The following is an 11,831-nucleotide window of genomic DNA, read 5'->3' on the forward strand; positions in this document are numbered from 1 at the left end:
GAAAGCAGTTGGAGGATGCCCATTGCTGTGGCACGCTTTGATGATATTATGCATGTGCCGTGGGCAGAAGGGCTGGCAGAACACGCCCCCAGCACAGCAACACAGAACGCACGAATGCACACTTGCACACAGCAAGATATTAAGCTGTTGCAGTAAATTCACATGGAATTGAATGTGTTTGCATGGCAATGGGTTGACTGTTAAGCTTATATGACCTTACGCATCACTCGAAGGGGAAACTAAAATGGACAACAAAGGAGACATGAAGAGATTAATGATCAAATCATTTTTAATAATGATTATGATTAAGCTTACAAGTTGACCTTGCCCTGTAATACCCTCCATGCTATTTGGCCTCCTGTCCCTCTATATTTGTATCTCCGCTAAAGGGCATCACAAATATTTGTCCTGTCATATTGGCTTTAATATAAATTGAGTTCAATGGGCAATTAATGCACAGATGAAGATTAATTTAAATCATGTTTAGTGTCATGCGCTTGCACACACACACTCTTGCCAACACTCCTATGCACACTTGGGTGCCTTGAGTCGGCAAACACATCCTCAATGGGTGAAAACACCTTTGTATTTGCTAAAAGCCCCATATTGTTGATGTGTACAGACAGCCTTCTGTATATGTGCTACATGTTACAAACATAAAAAAAACATGCTCTACTTTTCTCTCCTCTAACCAGATTGTCATATATTATCACCATGTGCATATCCTGTGACACATTTACTGCATGTGGCATTAACACCTTAAGGGCAAACTCCAAACGTGGTTTACATGATTCGAATATGATCTTTTTATTCAATCACACGGTTTATCCAGAGAGCTATTTGAGATCTGATCATTTTTTTAATCATTAACAAGAACACACAGGGGCGAGAGGTCGGTGGGGCCTAACTCTAGTAGACTGTTTGAATCACTAACAGCAGCACCTTGTTCTGCTCATCTTCTGAGTGTTGCTCAATATCTTGACCCGATCCGCCCCCTGTGCTGTGTAGCAACATAACATTTGGAAATCACTGCATCTCTCAGACAGCTGTGCGTGTTCTGTGTGAAATATGTACTAGATGTATGCCTGTCCTTCATGTACTGAGGCAGGGGTGTAAATGCTAACCCTTGCCACAGCACGTAGTACATGAGCACACATACTTGCAAACTCCCAGATGCCCTCTTGCGCTGCTTCATGTCTACATTTATTCAATCCTTTTCAGAATCCCAAACATCTGAAGGATTTAAACCGGTTGTCATCTCTCCCTGCCTGGGATTGCACTGCTAGCGGATTGGTGATGGGAAGGGTTTGTTGTGGATTTTATGTCTCTTCATCTTTGGACTTATAAACCCAGCTCAAGGTGTAAATACCCCCCAAGTTCTTAAATCATACCTAGGAAAATTAAATGATTCCCCATTGGACAGAAATTCCTGAGCATTAGTGAGATTTAAGCTTTTCTCTTTTTGCTCTGAGCCAACTTCCAGGTAGCAGGCAGCAGCAGTGCAAACTTCTGTACTGCTGGAAACTGGATTTTTGTTTCCATTAATTATTTCCCTTGCTGAACGATTATGTAATGATATTTAAAATATAGTTTTATTCATTGACAATTTTATAAATAGTCTTTTTATGTTTTGGATGAGATATTTTAAGTTGACATGTTCTCACAGTACTCGTTTGGCCTCCTCGTCTTTTTCTTTTTCAGTGACTGTTTCCTTTCTACCTTTTAAAGTAGAGGATGTTGTATTGCCTTTATGATCCAGGTTCTCCTTGGTTTTACACCACGTGTGTTTCCAACGCTGTTGCCCAGCATCTCAAATTAGCTTCTCCTCCTGGGTTTTCCATGTGGGTGTAGAAATGGTGGGCTGCTGAAAGGAACTGGCAACGCTTATGACGGGATAATCTGCACCTGTTCCTCTGGGCAAGGGCTAAAAACAGGCCACAGCAGCTCCCCGCTGCACACTGCTCTTAGACAATCACACAAATGCACGAGCACACTCAAACAAATTAAACAAAATGAATATTTCTCACTGACAATTCACATGTTGACTACCAGCGAAGCTTTCTGTAGTGCATTTTTGTAAAAGCTACTGACTGTACTGGATCCCTCACAGTAACCCATTTTAATTTGTTTTACATTATGATCAATAACATATAAACAGCATGGTCACACAGTTGCCTTTCCTGATCCCTGCACTAGGCAGTAAACAAATTCATTTTATAGTTACTGCTACAACTTTGGTACTATAAAATATAAACTAATAAATGAAATACAGCTATAATAATAAAAGAGTAATATTTGTTATTTGTGTACGTGTGTATAGAATCCAAATTGTGTAACGTGATTAAGTAATAATTTATGCAATTTAAGAATAACAATTGTTGAGTTATATATTTAGTATATAATTGAGAAGTTATATTATATTCATCATATTACAGGTAGAAAAAATTGACTCACATCAAATCCTTCCTGCTTAATAGCTACCAATTCATTGATAACTTATTCATAAGCACTTGGAATATCTAAAAACATAATGCAGATATTGCTAAATGTCTCCCATAAAAATGAATATATTAATTAATCTATAATTAACAACATGAGTCATCAGAGGGATTTCTGCAGATTTGTACAGACAGTTTGGGAATTGAAATGTGAGTTTAGCAATGTGTAGCCAGGATTGCTCTATTAAGAGTTAATCAATGTGTTACTGTCTTAATGCGGTGTTGCCCTATACAGTAGGTGGTGGCCCACTTTTGTTGTTGTAGCTTGTTGTATTTCAACTCATTATGACTTCTGTACATTTGTGGAACTAATTTGTTTAAACACGATACATATAAATAACCCACCTTCCATTCAGTCTTCTTATTTAGTGTGAAATACCTTTACACATCTCACAAAAAGACATAAATCCATTTGTATCAGTTGGTATCACATTGCATTTTCTTTGCATTGCAATTGTTATCTTTCCACTGTGTCTAATGTGATAAATGCCGAATTCTCATCTCGTCATTTCGTTTACTACCTGTGGCTTCTCTGCATTTGGATGAAGCTTTAAATTGTGCTCCTGGAAAGATTTACAGACCCCAACGCATGGCAGACCCCCACTAAGAGAAAGCTAGATTCCTCTGAGTCTTAGTAGCAGGGGGTAGAGGGACGAAGAGTTGAGGAGGGAAGTTAAAGCCTGTGGTGATGAATGTGTCATTATTTCCTCAGCCAACCCTGAAAAAACTGATACATTTAATGCCAGAAACTGTTTTTTTTCCAGGCAAGGAATTCTGGTTAGATTTGTGAATTTAGGGACCTGCTGTGATGAGGCTTATGTAAGGGAGAGCAGCTCTGTATACCAACTCTGGAAATGCCCATCGGGATAACAACAGGGAGGCAGACTGGGAAATAAGATGGATTTCATGTGGGCACAGAGAGAGAAGTCTGCTTTAGAATGGTGTTTAACTGCATTTTCAGTGTGGTTAGCGGCATCTGTGCACATGTCAGCAGATAGTACTGTTTTAGATACAAACACACACACTTAGCCTCCCAGAAATATAAGCTGACACATGTATGATGCAGGGTGTAATTTTCCTTTTGGCCTGGAGTGGTTCGCTGCAATGTATGTGTCTTGTTGGTTAATGAAAGGTGAACTTTGACTCTGTGTATTGATTAATAAGCTCTGTCTTGCCTGTGGGAAGATTGGTGTTGTGATCACAGTTCACTTGCACTTCAACGCAGAACAGAACACGCAAATGTCCAGTTGTTACAGTGCGTCTCTGTGAATGTGTTCTGTCTTTCAGCTGTTGGCATCCAAATGAAACTGGAGTTCTTTCAGAAGAAATTCTGGACAGCCAGCAGACAGGTAAAGAGGCATAAACACACATCATGCATGCATACACATTCAGACCAATATTACAAGCACACTTAACTTGAAATAACCTATAGGAAAGAGTAGGCCTAACAGTAGTTTAAAAACACAACAAATAAAGTCATTTAAGTCTATTTGAAAAAACTGACCTTGACATTTTTTAAGTATAAATCTGAACATGGGAAGGTCGTCATTAGTTTTATTAATGTATTTCACAAAGATTTTTGAAGGGAGTAAATGTTTTCAGCTGACAAAGGAATCCAACAAAGCCCTAATATTCAGTGTGACTCATACACAGTATGCCAATATATTATTTGTATCTTTCAGTGTGCAGCATTAGATGGGAAATGCTCCATAAGCTGTGATGATGAGGTTGGTTGTCTTTGCTTTTCTTCATCAACTTTGCACGATTCTGTAAATGTTACTCCTCACAATTGCTTTAACAGTTTTTTCTTCATTTAACAGAACATTAACTGCTACCTCATTGACAACAACGGCTTTGTTTTGGTGGCAGAGGACTACACTCTGGTAAGCCATCTACACACTAAGACACACACACACAAGAGCGGCAGGAAAGATCAATGGAAAATGTTCCATAACAGTCACAGCTATAACAAACACATCACCTTTTTGCAAAAATAGAAATCAAGAATACATTCAGAAACAGTTGTTTTTCAAGAGGAGCTAGTAGCCCATTCACTTTTTATGAAACCAGCAAAAACATCAACAAAAACATTATATGTTTTTTTTATAAATTGTGATAAAACCATTTATTTAAAATATCGATGCTACTATACTGGAAAAAACTCAACTCCTAACAAACACCCCAGTCCAGATGTATTGTCCCTTATACGTCCAAAGTGTGACCCTGTTCACGGGAACAAACGCCCCCTGTTGCTGGTGGCTGGTATAACGTTGGGTGGCTCGGTCCAAGCCACTCAGTGTGTTTTCCATTTACAGAGCTAGCGCTGTGTATGAACATCACAGTCAATGTGGGGAGTTACTTACACCTGTATAAATAAAGGCTAAATTAAAAATTAAAAAATAAACTTACTGAATTTGGCATGTTATGTGTCAAAGACTAAGCAAACATTTTAATCTGAGTACATACAGTATGAGCCCCTTACATTTGTTTTCCTTTAGATTAGAGTTATGATATGTTTCCTGCGTCTCATGTTGCCACAAATGATCTCAAGGAGTCATGTTGCTCCCCTAGCATAAACCCTCTGCTGTCACCAGACATGTTGTCACTCTGTGTCTGGCTCATCTCGAAGCCAGTCCGAGAGCATTTAAGGTTCCACGTGTCAAGTTGTTTAATTTCATTTTACTTGTGAAAGACAAGAACAATTTCTTCATCCAAGAAGGTTATACTAATGTGATCCGTCAAAATGTCATGAGCAGGTCTCTCTGATTGGGCTGCAGGCTGTGTTATTAGTTTCAGGCAATTTCCGGTGTCCTGTGTCTGATTCAACTAATGCTTATAATTTGATACCTTTGCCCCTGTGGCATCTTTACATCCGGGAAACAATAAACATGTTTTCTCGAATGTATAGAGTAACTACAAGTCAGACAAAATGTCACAATGTCACCTTGTGCTCAGGAACATGATGGGGAAGGAGACAGTTGTGGGGCGGCGATATCCAAAGATGGTCGACCTTTCTTTCCAGACTATTAGAAATTGTTATGACAGACTTTGGGAAGCATTGTGTGTGGGAGATTGTATTCTTAAATCTGTCCCTAGAAAGGCCAGTTTGTGTTTGCATCAATGATTTCTCTCTTCAGCCATGGCCACTTGGTCATTTGGTGGAGCATAAGGAGAGATCCCACAGACCATTTAGCAATGTGGGATGGTGTCTGCATGCTTTAGGGTTTGGCAATTTAAGTTTTCTCGCATTCAATCCAACCTGGACTCGAGTCAGCTTTTGTACATTTAAGAGCTTCTAGCATTACAAACACATCGTTTTTAGGGGATGTTAGTTTGACATTTACATTGTCCTATGACTTGTTTTATTAAATAAGATCAAATATCTTTCTTTTTCTTTCTCAGACAGGGAAATTCTTTGGAGAAGCAGAGGGGGCTGTAATGAGTAAGCTCCTGCAGATGGGCTCTTTCAAAAGGTGAGTATTTCAAACTGCACGTGTGTGGGGGTGAATGAGTGTGTTCTCACAAGTGTATAAGCGTATGTATGAGTGTGTGTTATTGTACGAGCATAAAATCAGGCAGGCCACAGAATGAGAGCATGTCTGCCCTCGCGCTGACAGCTCTTAACTTGGCCAATCGTGGTGAGCTATTCAGCGTCGAACTCCGACCCTTCGCTCAGCAGAGTTCTCCGTTAGGGGATTACAGCAAATCTTTTCCTGAAACGAAGGAATTAGGAGAAACTTGAAGTCACACAGACACACACATTTAGACACTATCATGCGTTTAGTGCCTGTTGTAGAGCTGTGTCTCCTGGAAAACGCCAGGAGCTGTGGGTGGCGCCTTTCTGCAATTCATTTGGAAATGTAACCTCGGAGGATTACTTTCCCAGTATTAGTGCAGAACTGCAGAGAAGCAGACAGACGCATATTGTAGTTTGACTGTATGGTCAAACCTTATTTGAGAACTTAGTTGCAGAAGCTTGCAACCACATTTCCATCTCTGCAGTTCTGTATTCGGGAAGTGGGTAAGGAGATTTTAGCTCTCCATGTTTACATTACATTACATTACATTTAGCTGACGCTTTTATCCAAAGCGACTTACAGTAAGTACATTCGACCAACAAAATACAACTTGAAGAAAACAGAATCATATAAGTACATCAGGCTTCATAGAGCAAAAACATTTCAAGTGCTAATCAACTGGTTTTAGATAAGCCAGCCCTTTATTAGTATATAAGTGCTTTGTTAATAGTTCTATCGCTCGAAGTAGAGTCGAAAGAGATGAGTTTTCAGTCTGCGCCGGAAGGTGTGTAAACTATCTGCTGTCCTGATGTCAATGTGGAGCTCATTCCACCATTTTGGAGCCAGGATAGCAAACCCACGTGTTTTTGCTGATGGGAACTTGGGTGTATGTATAAAAATACATGGGTGACAAGTCATCAAACAAGTAGACAACTGCACATGTTTATTATAAGGATGAACCTCAAAAGCTGTCAGCTTTGGTTTACTCATAAAAACAAAGAGAACAACAAGTGCTTTCACTCAATATTTAATGTCAGATGATGAGAGGCTGTTTAAAATGAAGTACGACATATGATGGATGAATAATAAGACTTGTGTGGGTGAAATAAGAGCATGATGAGCAATAGAGCTGATCACTAATGAATCCAATGTGATCTGTCTTAACCCGGACCATCTGTGGAGAATGAATATGCTAAGATGCAAAACAAGTTTTGTCTTGATAAAAAAAACATTAAAGACATTTCAAAGTGTGCCACTTAAAGTCGACCCCAAGCTGCCAGCCTGGATTAATCCATCAGCTTTAAGCCTGCAGATGAAGACGAATGAGGACAACATATTTTTAGTTACTTTCGGATTATCTATCTTTCAAAACCAGCAATAAGAAGAGAAATCAATCAAAACAATAAGAGTGATGTTATGCTCCAATGCCTAACAAATGAAGGCTGGCACACCCATACTCATACGCAGCAGTTACACACTCATAGACAGACATTACATTGGTCTAATTTAGCTGCAAACACTTCGTGGCCTGGCTTAGTGCTAATTGGTTCCTGGCCGTGTTGGAGCTGTGTGTCACCGGTGCTGAACATGGCCCAGGGCTGCGGACAGACCGGGCCCACTTAGACACACATGCACATTTCAAGTATATAGGAACGTGTCCACAGGCTGTGAGAAAGAGCGTCCAGTGTGTAGGTGAATGTGTGTGTGTTTTGTGTATGTGTGTGTTAGGAACCCCTTCAATAACCTCACCCAGACAGACCCAGACCTCACACCCTCAGGGTCCACTAAGCCCTTAAATCCTCTGATATCCCCCCCCAATATCCCCAAATCATCTACACACACACACCCGCCTTCCTACATCACTTTGAGAAACCTCTCGGGAAGCTCTCGGCTTTCAGTTGCTTTCCTTTCCCCATTCTTGCTACATCCATCCAATATATTATCCGTAGGTAAAGCGGCAGTTATAGCAGAGGTGGGATCTTTGCTTCCTGCTCCCACACAGCACTCCAAAAGGCCCTGCAGGCATGTAAAAGCAGAGATAATGTGCGAATCAACACTCAACGAATCACCTTATATGGGCTATATATTCCTGCCAAATTCCTTATTTATTTTTAAAAAAGTACATTTTATCAGTTTGAACCTTTGTCTGTATCTGTGATGCCTCTGTTTCACTCCCTGGCCTCTGTTTTCTATCTTTATTTACTCAGGGTGACTCTGTATGACTACCAGGCTCTATGTTGGGCTTTCTCAGAGAGCAGTGACAGTGGACACACACTGTTAGATGTGAGTACTGCATTGTTTTCCAACCTGTGCGCTCCATGCGATGCAACGTGGGCACAGCATAATATGTCTTTTTTATGTCTGATCCATATTTCCTCTTTCTTTTCTTTCTTTAGCCGTACTTTGCTTTCTTCTCAGCTGTAAAGTGGATCCTAACTGAGCTTGTCATGTAAGAATTTGTTGTGTGGGAAGTGTCTTTTGTCTGCATACGCTCGCTGCATAGATGTGCGTTTTGAGGACTCTTATGGTGGCCTCTCCTGTCAGTGTGTGTATTTTCAGTGTGTGTATGTGGCTATGTAGAAACTGAATGTTTGTTTACCAGTGTCTCCACATGCACATCGACCTGATCATCAGAGATCAGGAGCAGTAATGGCTACCTGATGTTTCCTGTAGCAGGGGTATGCCTGTGATGCCTTGTTTTGGTTGCCGAGTCTTCCTGGGTGGTCTGTTGTCGCCACAGTGCATCATGGGAGGAATGAGTTGTCAGTGCTAATTTGACAGCTGGTCACAGTGCAGAAAATGTTTGCAATATTATTGATCTTTTGATTTATGTGTTTCCTTTCAAATTGATGTGTTTGTTTCACTTTATCAAATACAAATATATGAGTAAGTGAACTTAAAACCACTCAAAGAACATCTGTTCTTAGTGGATCACAGTGTGGTTTTGCGTCCTGCCACTTTTTTGAAACTGGGGCAAGTGAGACATTTATTTTGTGTTACTGACAGCACTTCTGCCACATGTTGGGTTTTTGCAGTTTATCATGAGTTGCATTTGAGTTGCACTGTTCTGCAGTGTGTTAACTCCACCTTCTAGTATCGGCCGAGCTCGCCTCAAATCTAGATCAAGTGCGGTACCACAAATAGGATATCTGGCCTTTAGATAAATATTTATTTTAATGTCACAGTTGCTTTTAAATATGAATTGATCATCTTTTGTGAAAATAAATGTTTGTACCCAACTGTAGTTTTTGGGAAACTTAAATCACCTATGTAAAAATGTTAAGAATGCATTAGACAGTGTTACAGTATTTATGATATAAGCATGTTATGGAATGTATTTGTTATGATCAATGTCGTCTCCTCCTTTAGATTCCTGGTGGAGTTTAACTTGCACAGCTGGTGGCACTCTGACCTCACAGCTAAAGGTAAGAACGCACTCTTTGGTGATCTGCTTGTTCTCCATCTGCGTCTGAAGCAAACTCACACATACTGTACACAAACTCCTAGGAAAGTATGCAGCTCATATTGGATATATAACAATATTTATAAACAAAAAAGATTCTTTATTTTTCATCCCTAATAGATAAGGCATGCAAACAGCGCTGTAAGGGTTGAACATGGGCTAAACGGTCATAAATGATTATGTTATGATAATAATAATAATAATAATAATAATCTGATAAAGCTTGAGAAAGAATCAGGATTATTGTTCTGACTGTACAATTTTGTCCTTTGTACACAGCTCTACGAATGTTTGATTGTTAATTGTAATGATTTACAGGGATTTGCATTTATTTGATACATTTTACAAATATGGTTCTTTACATTTTTGGTGTATTCAAATTTCTAATTTGCTGCAAAAGCTTTTATAACATGTCAAAAGCTTCTGTGTATTATATATATATATATATATATATATATATTTGTTTATGCCTGGTCTCGAATTGTACTTAAACAATTCAGAAACAGAACAGAAACTAAAAGGTAAAATAAATGCCAGAAAGATAAAAAAAACACATATATTCTTCTTTAAAAAAAACTAACAACACATTGAAAATGATGAGTTTTCATACAAACATACATATATATATTTTATGTCTCAACATATCCATGCGCACCAATAAATAAATATCACCTAATATTTTGGTTTCCAAAAAGGAATTTGTTAATAGTCTTTGCAGTTAACTTTGGTTTCTCTAAAGGAAACTGAGTCATTTTTCCTTTTCACACCCACCTATAAACCCATTACTGTTTTTTCAAAGCTTTATTTATATTTCTAAAATAAATAATCAAAAGACAAAATAAAAATGACGTGTACACCGTCAGTGTTTCATTTTAATTCTTGAGGTCAAATGGACTTAAGTTCATTGCGGACATAAAAACAACTAGTGTCCTCAGCACCAACCTCCAGTCTGCATCCACGCCATCTCTCCTCTATTTTCTCTCGGTCTGTGTGACCACTGGAAAAACAGAATAAAGGGGCGCAATCCAAACCTAAAAGTAAAAATGGCAGAACACATGATTGCCTTAAGTGACCTCAGTAGGGAGACGGCGCGTATGTCTGTCTGTCACTACTCACTACACATATTTGTATTGGTTTGCTTGTCCATAGGGGTTACCATTATGACTTTATGAGGATATATGTCATATTGCTAGTGTTGAGAAGCAATATCCGTTTGTGACTGAAAAAAACACACGTTTTATTTCTGTCTTTTCTCACTCAGTCTCTCAATCGCTCTCTCTTCTCTGGTTTTATGTCTTTCCTTTCTGTCTCACTTTCTCCCGCAAACACACACACATTCTCGTATCATTACTGCCAAGCTATGAACGCTATGATGCCTTTTTCTTTATGGTGTGTTGAATACGGTACGCCTCTCTGGAATTAAAGCCTCCCTAAGCAGCATCATAAAATATGAATTCTCGCCAAAACTAATATTAAAATATTTCATATGTAGAAGTGAGAGAGAAAGAGAAAGAACCACAAAATGAAAGTCTGTAAAATGCTTTTCTTGCACACCCTTATCCCGGATGAAGTGAAGCTGGGCATCGCTGTTCGCCAAGCAGTCGAGACAATTTCACAGCTGGCTAGCCTCAGGTCTTAGCAGCACTTTCTATATCTTTTTATAATAGAGACGCAGGCCTGTGACACACAGCTGGAACACCCCAATTTAGCAGCCCGTAACCCAATAGACACAGCCTCTCAAGCTGAACTAATCCGAGGCCTTTATACATGTAGTTTGTGCTTCTAACATGTACATACAACTACACACACACGCTGCACTGCTGACATCCAGTAATTAAACCACTCTATTCAAGTCACACACATAATCCACCATCTTTAGAAATGGGTGTATAAAATGTGCCACCCTGAAAGAACTGAACTTAAAAAATAAAACCACACGTCTTTAAATGTCTAGATTTAATATGCTAATGTGGATAATATTAGCGCCTGCTTTATTAAGCCTGCTTTAAAAATATTGACCCAAATAGAAAAACCACTTTGCCTCCTTTTCTCCTTTCCATCCGGTAGCCTTGTTTGAAACCTCTGGGTGGCAGGAGAGTTCAAGTAATATTGCGTAAATGGCTGGCCTAGATTCACAGAGGGGCAGCTGTGCTTCAGAAGTGCTGCTTTCTTTCAAACTTGTATATTTACAAGGATGTGGTGTGTTTAACAGTTTGCTATACAATCTATATGCATACCTATTTAAAATATGTATTTGACTTTGAAAAAGATGTTCCCGGTTTTTCTCACTCCCTTTCTTTTTCTCTCTCTCTCTCTCTCTCTCTCCCATCCTGCAGCTCAGAGGATAGGCCG

At 39.3% G+C, this 11,831-nt stretch overlaps 1 protein-coding gene across 1 annotated transcript in view; it reads left to right on the forward strand.

Moving 5' to 3' along the window:
• LOC117533998 (voltage-dependent calcium channel subunit alpha-2/delta-3-like) overlaps positions 1–11,831 on the forward strand; it is a gene marked incomplete at both ends in the record, with an annotated part of 90,261 nt that extends 78,430 nt beyond the window's left edge. Inside the window, 8 exon segments of the mRNA XM_034198030.1 lie at positions 3,786–3,847; positions 4,181–4,225; positions 4,319–4,381; positions 5,901–5,971; positions 8,224–8,299; positions 8,413–8,465; positions 9,386–9,441; positions 11,816–11,831. Coding sequence (XP_034053921.1) covers positions 3,786–3,847; positions 4,181–4,225; positions 4,319–4,381; positions 5,901–5,971; positions 8,224–8,299; positions 8,413–8,465; positions 9,386–9,441; positions 11,816–11,831 — 442 coding nt within the window.

This window comes from Gymnodraco acuticeps, unplaced genomic scaffold (genome assembly GCF_902827175.1).
Source record: "Gymnodraco acuticeps unplaced genomic scaffold, fGymAcu1.1, whole genome shotgun sequence".
NCBI classification, from domain to species: domain Eukaryota; kingdom Metazoa; phylum Chordata; class Actinopteri; order Perciformes; family Bathydraconidae; genus Gymnodraco; species Gymnodraco acuticeps.